The 27,864-nt window shown below is 43.0% G+C and overlaps 1 protein-coding gene across 5 annotated transcripts in view; it reads left to right on the forward strand.

The window, feature by feature from the left end:
• Positions 1 to 1,216: 1,216 nt before the first annotated feature.
• The window catches only part of LOC118966035 (butyrophilin subfamily 2 member A2-like), a 32,591-nt gene continuing 5,943 nt past the window's right edge, over positions 1,217 to 27,864 (forward strand). Inside the window, exons 1-9 of one of the 5 annotated variants that reach the window (XM_036987899.1) lie at positions 1,217 to 1,442; positions 9,595 to 9,669; positions 9,904 to 10,254; positions 10,399 to 10,680; positions 10,807 to 11,088; positions 18,131 to 18,244; positions 20,940 to 20,960; positions 22,416 to 22,436; positions 22,681 to 22,701. In XM_036987899.1, coding sequence (XP_036843794.1) covers positions 9,600 to 9,669; positions 9,904 to 10,254; positions 10,399 to 10,680; positions 10,807 to 11,088; positions 18,131 to 18,244; positions 20,940 to 20,960; positions 22,416 to 22,436; positions 22,681 to 22,701 — 1,162 coding nt within the window. In that variant the 5' untranslated portion in view covers positions 1,217 to 1,442; positions 9,595 to 9,599. Of the gene's footprint in view, positions 1,443 to 2,023; positions 2,463 to 9,576; positions 9,670 to 9,903; positions 10,255 to 10,398; positions 10,681 to 10,806; positions 11,089 to 18,130; positions 18,245 to 20,939; positions 20,961 to 22,415; positions 22,437 to 22,680; positions 22,702 to 27,864 lie in introns of those variants that run through there. The other 4 variants (XM_036987903.1, XM_036987880.1, XM_036987890.1 and 1 more) reach the window with 4 other exon arrangements.

Consider the following 27,864-nt stretch of genomic DNA (forward strand, 5'->3'; position numbering starts at 1 on the left):
ACTGGTGCACTTCACAAAATAGATGGCTCATGAGGCAGGAAAATTATGTGGATATATTGAAGCAACATCTCAAGACATCAGTCAGGAAGTTAAAGCTTGGTCGCAAATGGGTCTTCCAAATGGACAATGACCCCAAGCATACTTCCAAAGTTCTGGCAAAATGGCTTAAGGACAACAAAGTCAAGGTATTGGAGTGGCCATCACAAAGCCCTGACCTCAATCCCATAGAAAATTTGTGGGCAGAACTGAAAAAGCGTGTGCGAGCAAGGAGACCTAAAAACCTGGCACAGTTACACCAGCTCTGTCAGGAGGAATGGGCCAAAAATTCACCCAACTTATTGTGGGAAGCTTGTGGAAGGCTACCTGAAACGTTTGACCCAAGTTAAACAACAATTTAAAGGCAATGCTACCAAATACTAATTGAGTGTATGTAAACTTCTGACCCACTGGGAATGTAATGAAAGAAATATAAGCTGAAATAAATCACTCTCTCTGCTATTATTCTGACATTTCACATTCTTAAAATAAAGTGGTGATCCTAACTGACCTAAGACAGGGAATGTGTACTCGGATTAAATGTCAGGAATTGTGAAAAACTGAGTTTAAATGTATTTGGCTAAGGTGTATGTAAACTTCTGACTGTACATCTGTCCACTGCAGATGCACTATCCTCAACCTGGATGAGTAATTAGAATATATTAGTATAATATTACAACATTAAATAAAAAGTATAATGTTAATATAATAGTATAATGTTAGTATAATATTAATATATTAATTGTATAATGTTAGTATATTCATACAATTTTATATAATAGTATACTATATACCACTAGTATAATATTAGTTCCAATTGGACAATCCATAAGTTTAAGAAATACACAACCAACATTTATCATTTTTGTAGGTTTTGTTCCGTCATTAAATCCTTGTGCAAGAAAAATGTCTACATTGGTGGTTTGTCTCTAATTTGTTAATGCTAAGTACTAACTTGTCAATAATCATAACCATTCATGCATAACAATGAGTTCAACATTTTGAAAGTTTGCTGTAGCACGTCAACCTTTATTTAATGTCCCGCCTCATCCAGGCTGTGATTGGTCGGTTCATGAAAAGTGACATTGACGAGCGCTTGTTACAAGCTTTGACGAGCGCTGTGTTACCGCTTCAGCTGCAAAACCTTGGTATCACTGTGCTCAATGGGCTGCTCTCTGCTCTCTCTCCTCTCTACTGCCAGTGCCTTCAGGCTCACTAGGCTGAGATGATTGACTGTTACGGCGCCAAATGAATCATTTGTTATTTTAAAACATTTGTCTGCATCAGCCTCAAGGGACTTCAACCTCTTCTCTCTCCGCTTCTCAGGACAACCTTTACGTTTTTCTCTTTTTGTTTGTCCATCTTGCTCCACTCCACTATTTATCCAAATGTCTCCTCGGGCCCAGGTAAGTTAGAATGGACTGGACCAAAAGTATTTGGCTGGGAGAGAGAGGCTGTCAGATGTAATACCCAACCACAGTGGCAGTGGGCCGCAGTCCACTCGCCTGGGCCAGTCAGACACACAGCACTTGGTTATTTTTTTTAAGCGGGGGGTTATTTATATTTTGCGTTGCATCCGCCCCAGCTCACCCGGAAAACTCCGGTGCTCTAGATGGCAGCCAGTCCGTCATTGCTCCTCCTCAATTGCAAAATATATTTAGGATGCAATCTAAATGCATGTATTAATGTCTACATTCGTTATTGCCACGTTTATTCTATTACAGACACCTTAATACACACTTTTAAATGTTATTATGTGCCAAACATACACATATACATATATTTATTTTTAACACGTAAAAACATTTTCCTTCAAGTATTCTTGGTTGTTGTTGAGAGTACTAATGTTAATGTCCGCAATACAACAACAAAAAATACTTAAATACATGTAATTTTGCCCTTTTAATTTAAATACATTTAATTTAAATACACTAGAATATGGTGTGCCAATATGTCAGACCGGTCGCTTCAAAGCCTCGCAAACGCAATAGCATCAGCAATCCCATGGTTTATAAATAATTGGTTTCACCTCTGTATTTTGGATTGAAAAGAGGCCAGGTAGTAAAGATTACCAGACCCAGTGAGACTGCTGGACGACATCCCCTACAGGCTGGTCCAGTGAGGATTTCAATGTATGTTGCTGCAGTGTCTGGCTAAGGAACAGTGAGCCACTACTGAGCCAATAAAACTCAGTTCACTTATGTATTATTCTACAGCTGGCCTCATCCCTTTGGATGAAGCTGGGCTTTTGTTCCTTTTTTGTAAAGTTTCGTAAGTTTTGTTCAATAAATCCTTAGACATCTAAAAATATAAATAAGTGAGTTACAGCGTGCTGTAGCCTACTTTCAGTTTCGCACTTCACCAAAGTAAGAATACTTTCATTTTCACTCCACACCCTTTTCTTTTCCGACGGGCTGTAAAAGACGGTAAGAATATTTCTCAATATAATTAAAACTGGGTTATGTTAAGGATTTCTTTGTCAGCTATGCTTAAGAAACTAAAACCTAAAGCAGAGCTCTATAGCATAGTTAGGCCAATCATAGTTGATCATGAAAAGTTAAACATCCTGTGAAATGGCAAACTGTAAATTGCCATGCTATTTCATTGTTCATATGTATTTATTTGATTATACAAATACTACTAAACCACATCCCAAATGTTTACATTTTCTAAAGACAAATGTTAGGGAAATTAGAATTTTTAACTTTAGTCTATAGTCTATTTCAGTGGTGGTCAGTGCCATTTAAGATGTTGTTTTTTCGTTAGCATGGCCTTATTTCTATTACAGCATATTTGATGAATATCATTCACATTCCATTCATCCAGTTCAATGTAACAGCGATCGGTTTAGGCTACTACATGATACTCAAATGTTCCCTATACCCATCATGAGATGGCTACAACCTAGCCTGTGAATGAAAGTTTACAATGTACTGTACCCGTGACACATTCAAAACCGCCTTGCACACTCTTGCAAGCGTCTAGCTGATCTAGGGTTTAATCATTAGTCCAACAGTTGCAAATGAGAGTTCATAGTGGACAAATTCAGGTATGTTTATCCCATTTCCGTTTGCCTCCATTTAAGATTTTTTCCTCAAACAGAATCGGCGGTATGAATGCACCCCTGGTCACCCCTAAAAACAGTTCACATTCATAGCAGTCACGTTGTATTCCTTTTCACATCTATGTGCTCTCTTCCTATCACTTTTTCCCTTCCTTTATGGACTTCAATGGACAACACATCAGCTGTATGTAACCAGGCGAGAAAAAAAACTTTCCAAACCATATCCTAACTGCTACATACGGCCTACATCATTGTCACAATATTAGCTAAAGTAATGTCGTAGCCAACATAGCTAATAAAACTAACATGCAGCTGTATTTCTGTTTTATCATTGGAATGTGATACAAAACGAGGCGACGGTAGGACCATGCGGACACCTCCGAGCGGTAGGGTAGGCTGTTTGGAGTGTTTATCTGAAGAAGAAAAAAACACATTAAATAAAATGTTATGTCTGTTGGGGTATGTCTCTATAAGCTTGGCACATCTAGCCACTGGGATTTTTTGTGCCCATTCTTCAAGGCAAAGAAGAATGCTCCAGCTCCTTCAAGTTGGATGGGTTCTGCTGGTGTACAGCAATCTTTAAGTCGTACCACAGATTCTCAATTGAATTGAGGTCTGGGCTTTGACTAGGCCATTCTAAGACATTTAAATGTTTCCCCTTAAACCACTCGAGTGTTGCTTTAGCAGTATGCTTAGGGTCATTGTCCTGCTGGAAGGTGACCCTCCATCCCAGTCTCAAATCTCTGGAACACTGAAACAGGTTTCCCTCAAGAATTTCCCTGTATTTAGCGCCATCCATCATTCCTTCAATTCTGATCAGTATCCCAGTACCCGCCGAGGAAAAACATGGGATGGTATTCTCGGGGTGATGAGGGGTGTTGGGTTTGCGCCAGACATAGCATTTTCCATGATGGCTAAAAAGCTCCATTTTAGTCTCATCTGACCAGAGTACCTTCTTCCATATGTTTAGGGAGTCTCCCACATGCCTTTTGGAGAACACCAGACGTGTTTGTTTATTCTTTTCTTTAAGCAATGGCTTTTTTCTGTCCACACTTCCCTAAAGCCCAGGTCTGTGGAGTGTACGGCTTAAAGTGGTCCTATGGACAGATACTCCAATCTCCGCTGTGGAGCTTTGCAGCTCCTTCAAGGTTATCTTTGGAATCTTTGTTGCCTCACTGATTAATGCCCTCCTTGCCTGGTCCGTGAGTTTTGCTGGGCGGCCCTCTCTTGGCAGGTTTGTTGTGGTGCCATATTCTTTCCATTTTTTAATAATGGATTTAATGGTCCTCTGTGGGATGTTCAAAGTTTCAGATATACACTGCTCAAAAAGATAAAGGGAACACTAAAATAACACATCCTAGATCTGAATGAATTAAATATTCTTATTAAATACTTTTTTCTTTACATAGTTGAATGTGCTGACAACAAAATCACACAAAAATTATCAATGGAAATCAAATTTAACAACCCACGGAGGTCTGGATTTGGAGTCACACTCAAAATTAAAGTGGAAAACCACACTACAGGCTGATCCAACTTTGATGTAATGTCCTTAAAACAAGTCAAAATGAGGCTCAGTAGTATGTGTGGCCTCCATGTGCCTGTATGACCTCCCTACAACGCCTGGGCATGTTCCTGATGAGGTGGCGGATGGTCTCCTGAGGGATCTCCTCCCAGACCTGGACTAAAGCATCCGCCAACTCCTGGACAGTCTGTGGTGCAACGTGGCGTTGGTGGATGGAGCGAGACATGATGTCCCAGATGTGCTCAATTGGATTCAGGTCTGGGGAACGGGCGGGCCAGTCCATAGCATCAATGCCTTCCTCTTGCAGGAACTGCTGACACACTCCAGCCACATGAGGTCTAGCATTGTCTTGCATTATGAGGAACCCAGGGCCAACCACACCAGCATATGGTCTCACAAGGGGTCTGAGGATCTCATCTCGGTACCTAATGGCAGTCAGGCTACCTCTGGCGAGCACATGGAGGGCTGTGCGGGCCCCCTAAAGAAATGCCACCCCACACCATGACTGACCCACCGCCAAACCGGTCATGCTGGAGGATGTTGCAGGCAGCAGAATGTTCTCCACGGCGTCTCCAGACTGTCACGTCTGTCACGTGCTCAGTGTGAACCTGCTTTCATCTGTGAAGAGCACAGGGCGCCAGTGGCGAATTTGCCAATCTTGGTGTTCTCTGGCAAATGCCAAACGTCCTGCACGGTGTTGGGCTGTAAGCCCAACCCCCACCTGTGGACGTCGGGCCCTCATACCACCCTCATGGAGTCTGTTTCGGAACTTTTGAGCAGACACATGCACATTTGTGGCCTGCTGGAGGTCATTTTGCAGGGCTGCTGCTCCTCCTTGCACAAAAGTGGAGGTAGCGGTCCTGCTGCTGGGTTGTTGCCCTCCTACGGCCTCCTCCACGTCTCCTGATGAACTGGCCTGTCTCCTGGTAGCGCCTCCATGCTCTGGACACTACGCTGACAGACACAGCAAACCTTCTTGCCACATCTCGCATCTCGCATTGATGTGCCATCCTGGATGAGCTGCACTACCTGAGCCACTTGTGTGGGTTGCAGACTCCATCTCATGCTACCACTGGAGTGAAAGCACCGCCAGCATTCAAAAGTGACCAAAACATCAGCCAGGAAGCATAGGAACTGAGAAGTGGTCTGTGGTCCCACCTGCAGAACCACTCCTTTATTGGGGGTGTCTTGCTAAATGCCTATAATTTCCACCTGTTGTCTATTCCATTTTCACAACAGAATGTGAAATGTATTGTCAATCAGTGTTGCTTCCTAAGTGAACAGTTTGATTTCACAGAAGTGTGATTGACTTGGAGTTACATTGTGTTGTTTAAGTGTTCCCTTTATTTTTTTGAGCAGTGTATATAACCCAACCCTGATCTGTACTTCACCACAACGTTGTCCCTGACCTGTTTAGAGAGCTCCTTGGTCTTCATGGTGACCCTTGCTTTGTGGTGTTGCAGACTCCGGGGCATTTCATGTGACAGATCATGTGACACTTAAATTGCACACAAGTGACTATTTAACTAATTATGTGACTTCTGAAGCTATTTGGTTGCACGAGATCTTATTTAGGGGCTTCAGACCAAAGGGGGTGAATACATATGCACGCACCACTTTTCCGTTATTTATTTTTTAGAATTTTTTTAAACAAGTTATTTTTATCATTTCACTTCACCAATTCGGACAATTTTTTGTATGTCTAATACTTGAAATCCAAATAAAAATCGATTTAAATTACACGTTGTAATGCAACAAAATAGGAAAAACGCCAAGGGGGATGATTACCTTTGCAAGGCACTGTATATATAGGATCACCACTTTATTTTAAGAATGTGAAATGTCAGAATAATAGTAGAGAGAATGATTTATTTCAGATTTTATTATTTCATCACATTCCCAGTGGGTCAGAAGTTTACATACACTCAATTAGTATTTGGTAGCATTGCCTTTAAATTGTTTAACTTGGGTCAAACGTTTCGGGTAGCCTTCCACAAGCTTACCACAATAAGTTGGGTGAATTTTGGCCCATTCCTCCTGACAGAGCTGGTGTAACTGAGTCAGGTCTGTAGATCTCCTTGCTCGCACACGCTTTTTCAGTTCTGCCCACAAAGTTTCTATAGGATTGAGGTCAGGGCTTTGTGATGGCCACTCCAATACCTTGACTTTGTTGTCCTTAAGCCATTTTGCCAGAACTTTGGAAGTATGCTTGGGGTCATTGTCCATTTGGACAATTATTATTGTCCATAATTTTCCTTGGCCGGGGTACGCCGTCATTGTAAATAAGAATGTGTTCTTAACTGACTTGCCTAGTTAAATAAAGGTTAAAATAAATATATTTTTTAAATGATGCTGCCACCCCCGTGCTTCACGGTTGGGATGGTGTTCTTTGGCTTGCTATACATCCACAGGTACACCTCCAATTGACTCAAATGATGTTAATTAGACTATCAGAAGCTTCTAAAGCCATTACATAATTTTCAGGAATATTCCAAGCTGTTTAAAGGCACAGTCAACTTAGTGTATGTAAACGTCTGACCCACTGGAATTGCGATACAGTGAATTATAAGTGAAATAATCTGTCTTTAAACAATTGCTGTAAAAATTACTTGTGTCATGCACAAAGTAGATGTCCTAACCAACTTGCCCAAACTATATTTTGTTAACAAGACATTAATGGAGTGGTTGAAAAACAAGTTTTAATGACTCCAACCTAATTGTAGGTACACTTCCGACTTCAACTGTATATACAGTGGGGCAAAAAAGTATTTAGTCAGCCACCAGTTGTGCAAGTTTTCCCACTTACAAATATGAGAGAGGCCTGTAATTTTCATCAAAGGTACACTTCAACTATGACAGACAAAATGAGAAGAAACAAAATCCAGAAAATCACCTTGTAGGATTTTTTATGAATTTATTTGCAAATTATGGTGGAAAATAAGTATTTGGTAACCTACAAACAAGCAAGATTTCTGGCTCTCACAGACCTGTAACTTATTCTTTAGGAGGCTCCTCTGTCCTCCACTCGTTACCTGTATTAATGGCACCTGTTTGAACTTGTTATCAGTATAAAAGACACCTGTCTAAAACCTCAAACAGTCACACTCCAAACTCCACTATGGCCAAGACCAAAGAGCTGTCAAAGGACACCAGAAACAAAATTGTAGACCTGCACCAGGCTGGGAAGACTGAATCTGCAATAGGTAAGCAGCTTGGTTTGAAGAAATCAACTGTGGGAGCAATTATTAGGAAATGGTTGACATACAAGACCACTGATAATCTCCCTCGATCTGGGCTCCACGCAAGATCTCACCCCGTGGGGTCAAAATGATCACAAGAACGGTGAGCAAAAATCGCAGAACCACACGGGGGGACCTAGTGAATGACCTGCAGAGAGCTGGGACCAAAGTAACAAAGCCTACCATCAGTAACACACTATGCCGCCAGGGACTCAAATCCTGCAGTGCCAGACGTGTCCCCCTGCTTAAGCCAGTACATGTCCAGGCCCGTCTGAAGTTTGCTAGAGAGCATTTGGATGATCCAGAAGAAGATTGGGAGAATGTCATATGGTCAGATGAAACCAAAATATAACTTTTTGGTAAAAACTCAACTCGTCGTGTTTGGAGGACAAAGAATGCTGAGTTGCATCCAAAGAACACCATACCTACTGTGAAGCATGTGGGTTCAAACATCATGCTTTGGGGCTGTTTTTCTGCAAAGGGACCAGGACGACTGATCCGTGTAAAGGAAAGAATGAATGGGGCCATGTATCGTGAGATTTTGAGTGAAAACCTCCTTCCATCAGCAAGGGCATTGAAGATGAAAAGTGGCTGGGTCTTTCAGCATGACAATGATCCCAAACACACCACCTGGGCAACGAAGGAGTGGCTTCGTAAGAAGCATTTCAAGGTCCTGGAGTGGCCTAGCCAGTCTCCAGATCTCAACCCCATAGAAAATCTTTGGAGGGAGGTGAAAGTCCGTGTTGCCCAGCAACAGCCCCAAAACATTACTGCTCTAGAGGAGATCTGCATGGAGGAATGGGCCAAAATACCAGCAACAGTGTGTGAAAACCTTGTGAAGACTTACAGAAAACGTTTGACCTCTGTCATTGCCAACAAAGGGTATATAACAAAGTATTGAGATAAACTTTTGTTATTGACCAAATACTTATTTTCCACCATAATTTGCAAATAAATTCATTAAAAATCATACAATGTGATTTTCTGGATTTTTTTTCTCATTTTGTCTGTCATAGTTGACGTGTACCTATGATGAAAATTACAGGCCTCTCTCATCTCTTTAAGTGGGAGAACTTGCACAATTGGTGGCTGACTAAATACTTTTTTGCCCCACTGTATGTACACAGTGCCGTGAAAACGTATTTGCCCCTGATTTTGTCTATTTTTGCATATTTTTGATAGTGAATGTAATCAGATCTTCAATCAAAACTTAAAATTAACCTGAGTTTAGAATTTTTTTTTTTTTTAATTATATATTATATTTATTTAATTGACAGTTATGCAACATCCAATTCCGCTGTGTGAAAAAGTTATGTCCCCCTTAAACTCAATAAGTGGTTGTGCCACCTTTAGATGCAATGACTGCAACAAAATGCTTCCTGTAGTTGTTGATCAGTCTCTTGGTTTTATCTGAAAGGAGCCATAGTAAGATACTGAAGGTCTATTGGTTTTATCTGAAAGGAGCCATAGTAAGATACTGAAGGTCTATTGGTTTTATCTGAAAGGGGCCATAGTAAGCTACTGAAGGTCTATTGGTTTTAACTGAAAGGGGCCATAGTAAGATACTGAAGGTCTATTGGTTTTATCTGAAAGGAGCCATAGTAAGATACTGAAGGTCTATTGGTTTTATCTGAAAGGAGCCATAGTAAGATACTGAAGGTCTACTGGTTGATTTCTAGTTTTGATCTTTATAATTGATGTTTCTATGTTAGACCTATTGTCTCTTTCAGGAATAATGGAGACTGGACCAGACAGTCTGTTTTTGACTCTCCTGCTTCTCCTCCACAGTTCACACTCTGTATCTGGTAATTATTATGCTCACTTCATCTTATTGTGTGTGGCGACTCATGCAGTAACTACAGGGCTTCCTCTGTGTGTGTGTGTGTGTGTGTGTGTGTGTGTGTGTGCATGCGCGTGCGAGGTTGCATTATTACTTAGATTTTTTGATGTTTTGAAATCTCTGAATTACATTTGACAGTCTGTCTTTAGTTGTGGGTGATGTATCTAAATGCTCCTTAATTTCTGTCTGTTCTCTTCAGAGAGGTTTGAGGTTCTTGGTCCATCTGATTCCATTGTTGCTGTGGCTGGTGATGACATCATTCTGCCCTGTTACCTCAAACCCAACATCAGTGCTGAGGACATGACAGTGGACTGGCTGAACCTGGACTTCTTAGACGGTCGTGTCTTTCGTTACCAAAACCACAGAATCATACGAGAGGATCAGATTCTCTTCTATAGAGGAAGAACTTCACTGTTTGAAGAGGAACTATGGAGGGGCAACACCTCATTGAAACTGACCAGGGTACAAGGCACTGATGAGGGACGTTACAAATGCTTAATTCAGGCAAAGAGCTGGTATGATGATTTCACTGTTCAAGTCCTCGTTAAAGGTGAGGTTTATTTTCATGTTAATGTGATAATCTAACTACAGTACAATGACATCACCTCTTTCCTTCATATTACTGGACACAGTATGTGTCTATTTGTTCACAGCCTGTCACCAGTTAACATCCAGTCTGTCTGTGTGTCTGTAGCTGTAGGATCCAAGCCAGTGGTGTCCATTGAGGGACACAGAGAGGGAGGGATGGGTCTGCTGTGTGAAACAAAAGGCTGGCACCCTGAGCCTGAGCTGGTGTGGCTGAACAGTAAAGGAGTCCATCTCTCTGCTGGTCCTCCTGAGATACATAGAGACTTAGATGGATTCTACACAGTCAAACAACATGTCATTGTCCAGGAGACTGACACCAACCGCTTTACCTGCAGAGTCCAACAGAGCCAGATCAATGAGAAGATGGAGACAGAGATTCACCTCCCTAGTGAGTAACAACATAATATTATTTAGACATGAAACATTGGAGATATTGATGTGTTAATATACAGCATGTGTCTATTTGTTCACAGCCTGTCACCAGTTAACAGCCAGTCTATCTGTGTGTCTGTAGTTGTCGGATCCAAGCCAGTGGTGTCCATTGAGGGACACAGAGGGGGAGGGATGGGCCTGCTGTGTGAAACAGAAGGCTGGCACCCTGAGCCTGAGCTGGTGTGGCTGGACAGTAAAGGAGTCCATCTTTCTGCTGGTCCTCCTGAGATAGATAAAGACTCCAAGGGATTCTACACAGTCAAACAACATGTCATTGTCCAGGAGACTGACACCAACCGCTTTACCTGCAGAGTCCAACAGAGCAGGATCAATGAGAAGATGGAGACGGAGATTCACCTCCCTAGTGAGTAACAACATAATATTACAGTGCCTTGCGAAAGTATTCGGCCCTGTAACGGTTTTCTTGGTGAGAAGGAGAGTCGGACCAAAATGCGGCGTGTCTATTGCAATCCATGTTTAATGAAGTAACACACTAAACACTAACACTATCAAAACAATAAACTTAACGAAAACCGAAACAGCCTATACTTGTGTAACCTAACACAGAACAATGACATCAGGACACAAAGGACAATCACCCACGACAAACTCAAAGAATATGGCTGCCTAAATATGGTTCCCAATCAGAGACAACGATAAACACCTGCCTCTGATTGAGAACCACTTCAGACAGCCATAGACTTAGCTAGAACACCCCACTAGCTACAATCCCCACACATACACACCACATACAAAAACCCATGCCACACCCTGGCCTGACCAAATAAATAAAGATAAACACAAAATACTTTGACCAGGGTGTGACAGAACCCCCCCCCTAAGGTGCGGACTCCCGAACGCACCTCAAAACAATAGGGAGGGTCCGGGTGGGCATCTGTCCATGGTGGCGGCTCCGGTGCGGGACGTGGACCCCACTCAATCAATGTCTTAGTCCCTTCTCCTCGCGTCCCTGGATAGTCCACCCTCGCCGCCGACCATGGCCTAGTAGTCCTCACCCAGAACCCCACTGGACTGAGGAGCAGATCGGGACTGAGGGGCAGCTCGGGACTGAGGCAGCTCGGGACTGAGGGGAAGCTCAGGAGTGAGAGGAAGCTCAGGAGTGAGAGGAAGCTCAGGCAGGTTGATGAATCTACCTGGCTGGCAGGTGGTTTCGGCAGATCCTGGCTGACTGGCAGATCCTGGCTGACTGGCAGATCTGGAAGAGTCTGGTCGACTGGCAGATCTGGAAGAGTCTGGTCGACTGGCAGATCTGGAAGAGTCTGGTCGACTGGCAGATCTGGAAGAGTCTGGTCGACTGGCGGATCTGGAAGAGTCTGGTCGACTGGCGGATCTGGAAGAGTCTGGTCGACTGGCGGATCTGGAAGATTCTGGTCGACTGGCGGATCTGGAAGATTCTGGTCGACTGGCAGATCTGGAAGAGTCTGGTCGACTGGCAGATCTGGGAGAGTCTGGTCGACTGGCAGATCTGGAAGAGTCTGGTCGACTGGCAGATCTGGAAGAGTCTGGTCGACTGGCAGATCTGGAAGAGTCTGGTCGACTGGCAGATCTGGAAGAGTCTGGTCGACTGGCAGATCTGGAAGCGTCTGGTCGACTGGCAGATCTGGCTGCTCCATGCTGACTGGCTGCTCCATGCTGACTGGCAGCTCTGGCTGCTCCATGCTGACTGGCTGCTCCATGCTGACTGGCAGCTCTGGCTGCTCCATGCTGACTGGCTGCTCCATGCTGACTGGCAGCTCTGGCTGCTCCATGCTGACTGGCTGCTCCATGCTGACTGGCTGCTCCATGCTGACTGGCAGCTCTGGCTGCTCCATGCTGACTGGCTGCTCTGGCTGCTCCATGCTGACTGGCTGCTCCATGCTGACTGGCTGCTCCATGCTGACTGGCGGCCCTGGCTGCTCCATTCTGACTGGCGGCCCTGGCTGCTCCATGCTGACTGGCGGCCCTGGCTGCTCCATGCTAACTGGCAGCTCTGGCGGCTCCTTGCAGACTGGCAGCTCTGGCGGCTCCTTGCAGACTGGCAGCTTTGGCGGCATCCTGCAGACAGGCAGCTCTGGCGGCTCCTTGCAGACTGGCAGCTCCTTACAGACTGGCAGCTCTATGCAGACTGGCAGCTCTATGCTAACTGGCAGCTCTATGCTAACTGGCAGCTCTATGCTAACTGGCAGCTCTATGCTAACTGGCAGCTCTATGCTAACTGGCAGCTCTATGCTAACTGGCAGCTCTATGCTAACTGGCAGTTCTGAACAGGCGGGAGACTCCGGCAGCGCTGTAGAGGCGGAAAGCTCTGACAGCGCTAAACAGGCGGAAGACTCCGACAGCACTGAAGAGGAGGGAGGCTCTGGCAGCGCTGGACAGGCGAGGCGCACTGTAGGCCTGATGCGTGGTGCTGGCACTGGTGGTACTGGGCCGAGGACACGCACAGGAAGCCTGGTGCGGGGAGCTGCTACCGGAGGGCTGGGGTGTGGAGGTGGCACAGGATGGGTTAGACCGTGAAGGCGTACTGGAGATCTTGAGAGCGGTGCTGGCACAGGACGTGCAAGGCTAGGGAGGTGCACAGGAGGCCTGGTACGTGAGACTGGCACCATCTTAACCAGCCGACTAACACGCACCTCAGGACGAGTATGGAGCGCTGACCCAGGTGCCATCAAATCCCCGACACGCTCCGTCGGGCGAATTCCATGTTTAAAACACCAACACAGCAACTCCCTCATTTCTCTCTCCTCCAATTTCCCCATTAACTCCTTCACAGTCTCTGTTTCGCTCACCTCCAACACCGGCTCTGGTTCTGGTCTCCTCCTTGGCTCCTCACGATAAACAGGGAGAGTTGGCTCAGGTCTGGCTCCTGACTCTGCCACACTCTCCCTGAGCCCCCCCCCAAGAAATTTTTGGGGCTGACTATGGGGCCTCCGTCCGCGCCGCCTTGCTTGCTTCGCAAACTCCATTCTCCTATATCCTTCCGCGCACTGCTCCATCGAATCCCAGGCGGGCTCCGGCACTCTCCCTGGGTCGACCGCCCACCTGTCTATCTCCTCCCAAGAAGTATAGTCCATACTGTACTCCACTTTGGGCTGTTCTTGCCTGTTGACACGCTGCTTGGTCCCTTTGTGGTGGGTGATTCTGTAACGGTTTTCTTGGTGAGAAGGAGAGTCGGACCAAAATGCGGCGTGTCTATTGCAATCCATGTTTAATGAAGTAACACACTAAACACTAACACTATCAAAACAATAAACTTAACGAAAACCGAAACAGCCTATACTTGTGTAACCTAACACAGAACAATGACATCAGGACACAAAGGACAATCACCCACGACAAACTCAAAGAATATGGCTGCCTAAATATGGTTCCCAATCAGAGACAACGATAAACACCTGCCTCTGATTGAGAACCACTTCAGACAGCCATAGACTTAGCTAGAACACCCCACTAGCTACAATCCCCACACATACACACCACATACAAAAACCCATGCCACACCCTGGCCTGACCAAATAAATAAAGATAAACACAAAATACTTTGACCAGGGTGTGACAGGCCCCCTTGAACTTTGCGACCTTTTGCCACATTTCAGGCTTCAAACATAAAGATGTAAAACTGTATTTTTTTGTGAAGAATCAACAACAAGTGGGACACAATCATGAAGTGGAACGACATTTATTGGATATTTCAAACTTTTTTAACAAATCAAAAACTGAAAAATTGGGCGTGCAAAATTATTCAGCCCCTTTACTTTCAGTGCAGCAAACTCTCTCCAGAAGTTCAGTGAGGATCTCTGAATGATCCAATGTTGACCTAAATGACTAATGATGATAAATACAATCCACCTGTGTGTAATCAAGTCTCCGTATAAATGCACCTGCACTGTGATAGTCTCAGAGGTCCGTCAAAAGCGCAGAGAGCATCATGAAGAACAAGGAACACACCAGGCAGGTCCGAGATACTGTTGTGAAGAAGTTTAAAGCCGGATTTGGATACAAAAAGATTTCCCAAGCTTTAAACATCGCAAGGAGCACTGTGCAAGCGATAATATTGAAATGGAAGGAGTATCAGACCACTGCAAATCTACCAAGACCTGGCCGTCCCTCTAAACTTTCAGCTCATACAAGGAGAAGACTGATCAGAGATGCAGCCAAGAGGCCCATGATCACTCTGGATGAACTGCAGAGATGGGAGAGTGGGAGACTCTGTCCATAGGACAACAATCAGTTGTATATTGCACAAATCTGGCCTTTATGGAAGAGTGGCAAGAAGAAAGCCATTTCTTAAAGATATCCATAAAAAGTGTTGTTTAAAGTTTGCCACAAGCCACCTGGGAGACACACCAAACATGTGGAAGAAGGTGCTCTGGTCAGATGAAACCAAAATTGAACTTTTTGGCAACAATGCAAAACGTTATGCTTGGCGTAAAAGCAAAACAGCTGAACACACCATCCCCACTGTCAAACATGGTGGTGGCAGCATCATGGTTTGGGCCTGCTTTTCTTCAGCAGGGACAGGGAAGATGGTTAAAATTGGTGGGAAGATGGATGGAGCCAAATACAGGACCTTTCTGGAAGAAAACCTGATGGAGTCTGCAAAAGACCTGAGACTGGGACGGAGATTTGTCTTCCAACAAGACAATGATCCAAAACATAAAGCAAAATCTACAATGGAATGGTTCAAAAATAAACATATCCAGGTGTTAGAATGGCCAAGTCAAAGTCCAGACCTGAATCCAATCGAGAATCTGTGGAAAGAACTGAAAACTGCTGTTCACAAATGCTCTCCATCCAACCTCACTGAGCTCGAGCTGTTTTGCAAGGAGGAATGGGAAAAAATGTCAGTCTCTCGATGTGCAAAACTGATAGAGACATACCCCAAGCGACTTACAGCTGTAATCGCAGCAAAAGGTGGCGCTACAAAGTATTAACTTAAGGGGGCTGAATAATTTTGTACGCCCAATTTTTCAGTTTTTGATTTGTTAAAAAAGTTTGAAATATCCAATAAATGTCGTTCCACTTCATGATTGTGTCCCACTTGTTGTTGATTCTTCACAAAAAAATAAAGTTTTATATCTTTATGTTTGAAGCCTGAAATGTGGCAAAAGGTCGCAAAGTTCAAGAGGGCCGAATACTTTCGCAAGGCACTGTATTTAGACATGAAACACTGGAGATATTGTACCAAACCGTGTTGTTGATGTGTGGTAGTATTAGTACCAAACCCTGTTGTTGATGTGTAATGATGTGTGGTAGTATTAGTACCCAACCCTGTTGTTGATGTTTGTTAGTATTAGTACCAAACCCTGTTGTTGATGTGTGGTAGTATTAGTACCAAACCCTGTTGTTGATGTGTGGTAGTATTAGTACCAAACCCTGTTGTTGAATGATGTGTGGTAGTATTAGTACCAAACCCTGTTGTTGATGTGTGGTAGTATTAGTACCAAACCATGTTGTTGATGTGTAATGATGTGTGGTAGTATTAGTACCAAACCCCTGTTGTTGGTGTGTGGTAGTATTAGTACCCAACCCTGTAGTTGATGTGTGGTAGTAGTAGTACCAAACCCTGCTGTTGATGTGTAATGATGTGTGGTAGTACTAGTACCCAACCCTGTTGTTGATGTGTGGTAGTAGTAGTACCAAACCCTGTTGTTGATGTGTAATGATGTGTGGTAGTATTAGTACCCAACCCTGTTGTTGATGTGTGGTAGTATTAGTACCAAACCCTGTTGTTGATGTGTGGTAGTATTAGTACCAAACCCTGTTGTTGATTTGTGGTAGTATTAGTACCAAACCCTGTTGTTGAATGATGTGTGGTAGTATTAGTACCAAACCCTGTTGTTGATGTGTGGTAGTATTAGTACCAAACCCTGTTGTTGATGTGTAATGATGTGTGGTAGTATTAGTACCCAACCCTGTAGTTGATGTGTGGTAGTAGTAGTACCAAACCCTGCTGTTGATGTGTGGTAGTATTAGTACCAAACCCTGTTGTTGATGTGTAATGATGTGTGGTAGTATTAGTACCCAACCCTGTTGTTGATGTGTGGTAGTATTAGTACCAAACCCTGTTGTTGATGTGTAATGATGTGTGGTAGTATTAGTACCCAACCCTGTTGTTGATGTGTGGTAGTATTAGTACCAAACCCTGTTGTTGATGTGTAATGATGTGTGGTAGTATTAGTACCCAACCCTGTTGTTGATGTGTGGTAGTATTAGTACCAAACCCTGTTGTTGATGTGTAGTGATGTGTGGTAGTATTAGTATCAAACCGCTGTTGTTGGTGTGTGGTAGTATTAGTACCAAACCCTGTTGTTGAAGTGTTGTAGTATTAGTACCAAACCCTGTTGTTGATGTGTGGTAGTATTAGTACCAAACCCTGTTGTTGATGTGTAATGATGTGTGGTAGTATTAGTACCAAACCCTGTTGTTGATGTGTAATGATGTGTGGTAGTATTAGTACCCAACCCTGTTGTTGATGTGTGGTAGTATTAGTACCAAACCCTGTTGTTGATGTGTGGTAATAGTAGTACCAAACCCTGTTGTTGATGTGTAATGATGTGTGGTAGTATTAGTACCAAACCCTGTTGTTGATGTGTGGTAGTAGTAGTACCAAACCCTGTTGTTGATGTGTAATGATGTGTGTGGTAGTATTAGTACCAAACCCTGATGTTGATGTGTGGTAGTATTAGTACCAAACCCTGTTATTGATGTGTGGTAGTATTAGTACCAAACCCTATTGTTGATGTGTAATGATGTGTGGTAGTATTAGTACCAAACCCTGTTGTTGATGTGTTATGATGTGTGGTAGTATTAGTACCCAACCCTGTTGTTGATGTGTGGTAGTATTAGTACCAAACCCTGTTGTTGATGTGTGGTAATAGTAGTACCAAACCCTGTTGTTGATGTGTAATGATGTGTGGTAGTATTAGTACCAAACCCTGTTGTTGATGTGTGGTAGTAGTAGTACCAAACCCTGTTGTTGATGTGTAATGATGTGTGGTAGTATTAGTACCAAACCCTGTTGTTGATGTGTTATGATGTGTGGTAGTATTAGTACCAAACCCTATTGTTGATGTGTGGTAGTATTAGTACCAAACCCTGTTGTTGATGTGTAATAATCTGTGGTAGTATCAGTACCAAACCCTGTTGTTGATGTGTGGTAGTATTAGTACCAAACCCTGTTGTTGATGTGTGTGGTAGTATTAATACTAAACCCTGTTGTTGATGTGTAATGATGTGTGGTAGTATTAGTACCAAACCCTGTTGTTGATGTGTGGTAGTATTAGTACCAAACCCTGTTGTTGATGTGTAATAATCTGTGGTAGTATCAGTACCAAACCCTGTTGTTGATGTGTGGTAGTATTAGTACCAAACCCTGTTGTTGATGTGTAATGATGTTTGTGTTTTAGGTGAGTTATTTGATCCAACCCCATTGAGAATGGCCTTCATTGTGTTATGCTGTCTGGGAGCCATCGCTGTGATTGGTTTATCTCTGGCTATCTACTGCATATGTTATAAGAAAGGTAATGGACAGATTATATGAATGTTTCATTGTTAGAAATAAATGTCTGCAATCTATTTTTTCAACCTCAACACATTCACAGTGGTTGTATTCTATGGATACAGGATAATATACTACACCTGCAGGTGATTCACATGTTAACACTGATGACTGATTTTAACCTGCAGGTGATTAACATGTTGACACTGATGACTGATTTTAATCTGCAGGTGATTAACATGTTAACACTGATGACTGATTTTAATCTCCAGGTGATTAACATGTTAACACTGATGACTGATTTTAATCTCCAGGTGAATAACATGTTAACACTGATGACTGATATTAATCTCCAGGTGATTAACATGTTTCGCTGATGACTGATTTTAATCTCCAGGTGATTCACATGTTGACACAGATGACTGATTTTAACCTGCAGGTGATTCACATGTTAACACTGATGACTGATTTTAACCTGCAGGTGATTAACATGTTGACACTGATGACTGATTTTAATCTGCAGGTGATTCACATGTTGACACAGATGACTGATTTTAACCTGCAGGTGATTAACATGTTACACTGATGACTGATTTTAACCTGCAGGTGATTCACATGTTAACACTGATGAATGATTTTAACCTGCAGGTGATTCACATGTTGACACTGATGACTGATTTTAACCTGCAGGTGATTCACATGTTAACACTGATGACTGATTTTAACCTGCAGGTGATTAACATGTTGACACTGATGACTGATTTTAACCTGCAGGTGATTCACATGTTAACACTGATGACTGATTTTAACCTGCAGGTGATTCACATGTTGACACTGATGACTGATTTTAACCTGCAGGTGATTCACATGTTGACACAGATGACTGATTTTAACCTGCAGGTGAATAACATGTTGACACTGATGACTGATTTTAACCTGCATGTGATTAACATGTTGACACTGATGACTGATTTTAACCTGCAGGTGATTCACATGTTAACACTGATGACTGATTTTAACCTGCAGGTGATTCACATGTTAACACTGATGACTGATTTTAACCTGCAGGTGATTCACATGTTGACACTGATGACTGATTTTAACCTGCAGGTGATTCACATGTTGACACAGATGACTGATTTTAACCTGCAGGTGATTAACATGTTGACACTGATGACTGATTTTAACCTGCAGGTGATTCACATGTTAACACTGATGACTGATTTTAACCTGCAGGTGATTCACATGTTGACACAGATGACTGATTTTAACCTGCAGGTGATTAACATGTTGACACTGATGACTGATTTAAACCTGCAGGTGATTAACATGTTAACACTGATGACTGATTTTAACCTGCAGGTGATTCACATGTTAACACTGATGACTGATTTTAACCTGCAGGTGATTAACATGTTGACACTGATGACTGATTTTAATCTGCAGGTGATTCACATGTTGACACAGATGACTGATTTTAACCTGCAGGTGATTAACATGTTGACACTGATGACTGATTTTAACCTGCAGGTGATTCACATGTTAACACTGATGACTGATTTTAACCTGCAGGTGATTCACATGTTGACACAGATGACTGATTTTAACCTGCAGGTGATTAACATGTTGACACTGATGACTGATTTAAACCTGCAGGTGATTAACATGTTAATCAGGTGTGATAATAGATCAACTCAAACTGCAGAGTGGAAAGTAATGCTTTTATTGTCCTTAACTCTGATACACCTGGATCACTGATGGACCGGTCACATTAATGTTGATGTTCTAGAACAGGATGTGTTGAGGCTGTAGAGGACCACTAGACTAGAGAGAGGTAGAATCTGATACACCTGGATCACTGATGGACCAGTCACATTAATGTTGATGTTCTAGAACAGGATGTGTTGAGGCTGTAGAGGACCACTAGACTAGAGAGAGGTAGAATCTGATACACTTGGATCACTGATGGACCAGTCACATTAATGTTGATGTTCTAGAACAGGATGTGTTGAGGCTGTAGAGGACCACTAGACTAGAGAGAGGTAGTCTCTGATACACCTGGATCACTGATGGACCAGTCACATTAATGTTGATGTTCTAGAACAGGATGTGTTGAGGCTGTAGAGGCCCACTAGACTAGAGAGAGGTAGTATCTGATACACCTGGATCACTGATGGACCAGTCACATTAATGTTGATGTTCTAGAACAGGATGTGTTGAGGCTGTAGAGGCCCACTAGACTAGAGAGAGGTAGTATCTGATACACCTGGATCACTGATGGACCAGTCACATTAATGTTGATGTTCTAGAACAGGATGTGTTGAGGCTGTAGAGGACCACTAGACTAGAGAGAGGTAGAATCTGATACACTTGGATCACTGATGGACCAGTCACATTAATGTTGATGTTGATGTTCATGTTCACGATGTTCTCACTGTCTTCCATCTACTCTACATGTTTACAGATGACCTCAGGAAGGAGAGGAGTAAGTAGTATCTTTAAATCACCACATTGATAACAAATACACCAATGTCTCTTCTATAGATGTAACTTCTAGTGAAGTAGAACACTTCATGTTGTTTATATTAATGTTCCCTGACTTTTATCTGATGTTGGATCATTGATATGAGACAAGGAGTCCCAGAGAGAGACTACATCTTCTAGTGTTCATGTTAATGATGTTCTCACTGTCTTCCATCTACTCTACATGTTTACAGATGACCTCACTAGGAAGCTAGGTAAGTAGTGTCTTCAGATGATCACTTTGCTAAATTTAATTAAACACAGTTTTTTTTTAGCACAAAGGAACAATCGGTTTGTTGCTACATCAATTTTTTGACTTATAAATTAATTATATGTACCCACTGATTCTTGAAGAATATAACTTATAAATTATTAAAGAGCTTAGTTTAACCGTTGTACCCCATCAGAACTCAAAATATAACCTTGTTTTATCTCAATGTTTGTAAACAAAGTAAATGCAAGCAAACACTATACAGCCTCCAAACATATTTAAAACTATAATGTATATACAGTATAATGGATGGTCAGTCCTTACGTCCATAGATCTGTCTATGAATTTGAGAGTGATATTATTTCTCCAGCCCCTCCCTCAGCTTTTTAACAAAACAACAGTGGTTGGGAACACGCTTTGTTATTGTTTCAACTTCTGATTGGCCCTAGTTGTTCCTTCTGATGTTGGAACAGTGGTATGAGACAAGGACCGGGATTCAATTCAAGGCACATTATAACACCACACACTATAACAGACTTTTACAGGTATTTTACACTTGAGTCGACATGTGCAGTGTTGACCATGAATACAATCTCCATGATTGCTGGTGGAAAATGTCTTTAAAAAAGTGCTTTGTCAGATGTGAAGTGCCCTGCGGTATACTGCACACATTGGATTGAATCCTGACCAAGGAGTCCCAGAGAGAGATGACATCTTCTAGTGTTCATGTTAATGATGTTCTCACTGTCTTCCATCTACTCTACATATTTACAGTTAACCTCGGGGACCAGAATTGTAAGTACTGTCTTCAGATCATCACTTTGATAACATTATTAGAACCACAAAAGTAACATTTTCTTTAATTTACTGACTTCAAGTAGGAAAACGTTTTAAGAAGGTTATTTTCAGCTCATTGAAGATGTTAGTTCTGATGTTGGAACATTGATATGAGACAAGGAGTCCCAGAGAGAGACTACATCTTTTAGTGTTCCTGTTAATGATGTTCTCACTGTCTTCCATCTACTCTACATGTTTACAGATGAACTCTGGGAGCACAAATGTAAGTAGTGTCTTCAGATCTTCACTTTACTAGAATTATGTGAAGCATGTTAAGTCTTTTTTTGTGGCTGAGCACATTGAAAATGTTCCTTCTGATGTTGGAACAGTGTTATGATACAAGGTCCGGGATTCATTTCAAGCCGCATTATAACACAGCACACTATAAGAGACTTTTAAAGGTATTTTAGACTTGAGTTGACATGTGCAGTGTTTACCATGAATGTGAAATGAATGCCGGTGGAAAATGCCTTTAAAAGTGCATTGTCAGCTGTGAAGTGCCCTGCAGTATAGAGCACATTGGATTGAATCCCGACCAAGGAGTCCCAGAGAGAGACGACATCTTCTAGTGTTCATGTTAATGATGTTCTCACTGTCTTCTATCTACTCTACATATTTACAGATTACCTCACTGAGAATCGAGGTAAGTACTGTCTTCAAATCATCACTTTGATAACGTTATTAGAACCACAAAAGTAACATTCTCTTTAATTTACCGACTTCAAGTACGAAAACGTTTTAAGAAGGTTATTTTGAGCTCATTGAAGATGTTCCTTCTGATGTTGGAACATTGACATGAGACAAGGAATCCCAGAGAGAGACGACATCTTCTAGTGTTCATGTTGATGATGTTCTCACTGTTTTCCATCTACTCTACATGTTCACAGATGTCCTCAGGAAGGAGAAGGGTAAGTAGTGTCTTCAGATCATCTCTTTGCAAGAATTATGTGAACCATTTTATAAAGGCTATTCGTAAACCAATTCAAAACTTACCTTGAGGCCACAGGTACGTGATGAACAGACAGTTTGGAACCTTTAACCCATCAACACTTTGTACAGAGATAAGAGTCATATTGCTGAGAACCATGTCCCCAGAGACACATTTTCTTCTCGTGTTAATTTTTGTTGCTCCTGCAACTCAGGAAGATACTCTTTGGTCCACCTCTTCCAGAACAAGTCTGACATACGCTGAGAGTACAAACCATTAGGAACACCTTCCTAATATTGTGTTGCAACCCCTTTTGCCTCAATTTGTTAGGGCATGGACTTTACAAGGTGTTGAAAGCATTCCCAAGGGATACCAGTCCATGTTGACTCCAATGCTTCCCACAGATGTGTCAAGTTGGCTGGATATCCTTTGGTGGTGGACCATTCTTGATACACACAGAAAACTGTTGAGAAACCAACACTTGACTCATCTGACGTCAAGCTATAGACCTGTATCCTTTTCTTTTTTTCCAAAACAATTGAGCGTGCTATCTCTGATCAACTCTCTCGTTATTGCTCTCAGAACAATCTTCTTGACCCTAACCAGTCAGGCTTCAGCCCGGGTCACTCAACCGAGACTGCTCTTCTTTGTGTCACGGAGGCTCTCCGTACTGACAAAGCAGACTCTCTCTCATCTATTCTCATCCTCCTAGATCTATCCACTGCCTTCGACACTGGGAACCATCAGTAGAGAGGATCTGGGTCTGCACCATGTTCTCTCACTACTGGTGTTCCCCAGGGTTCTGTTCTAGTTTCTCTCCTCTTCTCTCTATACACCAAGTCACTTGGCTCATTCATATCCTCACACCTCTCCATCACAATTGACAACTCCACAGTGTCGCACACCCAGAGTGCAAAGAACCTTGGCGTGAACCTGGACAAACCCTGTCGTTCTCTGAAAACATCAAAGCAGCGTCTCGCTACCGCAGGTTCATGCTCTACAACATCCATATGACCATACCTCACACAGGAAGCAGCACAGGTCCTAATCCAGGCACTTGTCATCTCCAGTCTTGACTAATATAAATCTCTGTTGGCTGGGCTCTCTGCTTGTGCCATGAAACCTCTGCAATTTATCCAGAATGCTACAGCCCGCCTGGTTTTCAACCTTCCCAAGTTCTCTCATGTCAACCCGCTCCTTTGCACAATCCACTGGCTTCCAGTCAAATCTTGCATCCACTACAAGATCATGGTGCTTGCCTACGTAGCAGCAAGAAGAACTGCCCCTCCCTTCTTTCAGGCTATGAGCAAACCCTACACCCCGTTCTGCCACCTCTGGTCTCTTGGCCCTCCCACCAATAGGCTAAAGTACAGGCAGGGAAAAGGCTAATGATGTAGTCTGGGAGATCAGGCAATAGGTTGATAACAGGAAATCCAATAGGCTAAAGTACAGGCAGGGAAAAGGCTAATGATGTAGTCTGGGAGATCAGACAATAGGTTGATAACAGGAAATCCAATAGGCTAAAGTACAGGCAGGGAATAGGCAAAAGGCATCGTTAGTGAGGCAGGCAAAAACTATCATACATGGGAGGAGTAAATTACGGGAAAACCAACGCTTCGAAAAGATGTGTGTCACAAAACAACCAATACCTCACAATGATGGGGTGCAAAGAACTGAACTAAATAGGTGTGATAATGACATACAGGTGTGTGATCAGAATTCAGGTGATTGGGATCTGGAGAATGAGCTGTGTTCAGGGGATCTACGTGTTTGAGAGTGTGAGCTGGAAAGTGGGCTGGAAAGTGAGCTGTGTTCAGGGGATCTACGTGTTTGAGAGTGTGAGCTGGAAAGTGGGCTGGAAAGTGAGCTGTGTTCAGGGGATCTACGTGTTTGAGAATGTGAGCTGGAAAGTGGGCTGGAAAGTGAGCTGTGTTCAGGGTATCTACGTGTTTGAGAGTGTGAGCTGGAAAGTGGGCTGGAAAGTGAGCTGGAAAGTGAGCTGCGTTTAGGGGATCTACGTGTTTGAGAGTGTGAGCTGGAAAGTGTGCTGGAAAGTGAGCTGTGTTCAGGGGATCTACGTGTTTGAGAGTGTGCGTTGGAAGCAGACGCTACAATTCCCTCTAACTTTTTATGTTCTGCCCATGTTAGATGTGTTTCTTGAATAAACGCAACATCAGTCTTTAGCTTTTTCAAGGACATAAGGACTTCGTTTAAGAGGACCGTTCAGTCCATTAATGTTTAATGATCTTAGCCATATTGTTCACTTAATATATGAACGCAAATGTCATGATTATTTCCAATAAGGGTGTGGGATATTCTATTGCCTATTTTCAGAGAGCCTGTAGTCAAACACATATTATAAAGTGAAGGTCTCTCACAAAACAGTATTGTAATATAAAGTAAACAGAACAAACAATTCCCCTCCTCCCCCAGTGCTGTTCTTGAATGTGCCCACCACAAATCCCACCTGTAGTGGAGCTACGCTCCCAGGGTCACTATTCCCAAATTACATTTCTAACATAAAGGCAAACATGAACCTGGAGCACAAGGCCAGTAAATTAACAAACAGAGATAATTCTTCACCCATCCTTATATGATGCAAGTCAAAAACAAAACCAATAATGGGTGTCCTGATCCCAACACACATACCATGACAAGGAGCAAAATACAAATATAAGACTTCATGGCTTAGTCGTATAAAAAGGTCTAAAATCATATTGATGCCTCTGAGGACCATGCCTGTCCCAAATAACAACTTAAAACAATGTCACTCTGATAAAAAAATGTATTGTTTGTGTACATGGACATTGGGATGTCAGAATCTTCTTGGGATGTCATTGATCTGTCAGTAAGCTACTGCAAAGCAGTCCTACCAGTTATGCAAGTAATAAGGCAGGCTAGTGGGACACAGCCCAGCTAGCAGTGAAATGAACGTGGTCCGCTATCCAATCAACCATGTCCTGAGCCACTCGCCTCCAGTCCGCTGCTTCTTTGGGGGCGATTTGAAGAATCCTCTCTGTCCGCCATGGATGATTCTCATCGTTGCAGGTTGAAGCGGCACAAAGGGAATGTTCTTGGAAGTAAAGTTATTTTTTCACCTGGTCGAATTCCTTCCTGTGTTTGATTATCCCGGGACTCATGTCTGGAAATAATTTAATCGCCTCCCCGTTGTATAGGATCACTCCTTTCTCCTTGAAATGTTTGGCCACGGTTCTGAAAACTTTCTCTCTGTCCTGGTACCTCAGGAACCGAACAAGGAAGGGTTGTGGGTTCTGATCAGGGGATGGGTGAAGGGCGAGTGACCTGTGTTCCCTTTTGATAACCAGGGGTTCCTCCAAATGTTCTTTGCCCTGTAGGGAGGGGATAATGGCAGTAGAGAAATCAATGGGGTCGGTCCCCTCACAAGCCTCGCGGAGGCCGATAATTCTAATGTTACTTGGCCTGCTGTAGTTTTCTAAATGGTTCACCTTATTCATCAGGTATTGTTGGTTTTGCTCAGTTTCTGTAGTTCTGTCCCCATTCCCTCTAGCTTGTCCTCAGCAGCTCTTCAGCTTCTTCCATCTGTGATCCTAGCGTGTTGATAATCGTTGTCAAACCTTAGTTGGTGTTTTTGATTTCAGCCAACTGTGCTGAGATGGAGCAGCTGAACTCAGACGGTTTCAAGTTAAATTGTGCTGTGAGGGAGTTATGGCCTTCTTTGATCACTTTGAGGATGTGAGCTACCCTAACTTCTTCCTAAAGTGACATCTTGGGTTTCCAAGGAGGCCATGGTCAGAGGTTCTTGCTCTGTCGTTTCTTGCTCTGTTTCGGTTCTTCCTATGCATTTTTTTGTCTCGTAGGCATATTACCACTCTTGGCTACAGTGTATCAATAAGTATGGGTGAAGTTATCAAGTTGAAGGTTAAGCTTTTAAAGATTGGTTGACCTTATGAGGCTATCCTGGCTTAGTAACCAGATGAGCAAACCTTCCATTTCTCTCTTGTAGGTCATAAACCGGCTGTACATTTTCTTTAAACTTTTATGGCAGCTTTGAGACTATGGCTCTCATATTTGATTGGCTGTCCATTTCCTCCATATATTGAACATTATCCATAGTGTTGTAGCATTCTGTGAGGATTCAGAATCTTCAGTCTTGTTGGACGACCAGCTGAGAGCTTTCTCAATATAAGCTGTGATGATTCTATACTAGTCTCCAAAGTGCTTTTTTCAGAAGTCTTTTGGCCTCTGCATACCCTCTGTCAGCCTCCATATGTTGGTAAATGTGGACTAGATCTCTGGCTAATTTGACCATAACTATCCTCCTTAATCCTGTTTACAAGTAAAAACTCAAAACAGGAAGTACCAGTGACACGCTCAATTCGGAAGTGGTGAGGAGTTTACCACATCAGTCACCTGCTTCATTAAAGTGCATCGATGACATCGTCCCCACAGTGGCCGTACATACATGTCCCAACCAGAAGCCATGGATTACAGGCAGCATCCGCACTGAGCTAAAGGCTGCCGCTTTCAAGGAGCAGGACACAAACCCAGACGCTTAGACTAAATCATGTTATTCCCTCCGATGAATCATCAAACAGGCAAAGCATCAATACAGGAGTAAGATCAAATCCTACTACACAAGCTCTGACACTTGTCGGATGTAGCAGGGCTCACATCTATCACAGATTTGAAAGGGAAACGCAGCCACAAGCTGCCCAGTGACACGAGCCTAGCAGATGAGCTAAATGCCTTCTACGCTCCTGTCGAGGGAAGAAACACTAAACCATGAGTTCCGGGCGGCTGTGTGATCATGCTCTCAGTAGCCAATGTGTGTGAGACCTTTAAACAGGTTTTTCACTCACAAGGCTGCAGGGTCAGATGGATTTGCAGGACTCGTACTCAGAGCATGCGCTGACCAGCTGGCAAGTGTCTTTACTGATATTTTCAACCTTTCCCTGACCCAGTCTGTAATACCTTCATATTTCAAGCAGACCACCATAGTCCCTGTGTCCAACAACGCCAAGGTAACCTGTCTAAATGACTATTGCCGCTTAGCACTCACATCAATATCCTTGAAATGCTTTGAAAGGCTGATCATGGCTCACATCAACACCATCATTCAAGACACCCTGGACCCACCCCAATTCGCATACCACCCCAACAG

The sequence above is a fragment of the Oncorhynchus mykiss genome, chromosome 1, assembly GCF_013265735.2.
Source record: "Oncorhynchus mykiss isolate Arlee chromosome 1, USDA_OmykA_1.1, whole genome shotgun sequence".
In the NCBI taxonomy this organism is placed as follows: Eukaryota; Metazoa; Chordata; class Actinopteri; order Salmoniformes; family Salmonidae; genus Oncorhynchus; species Oncorhynchus mykiss.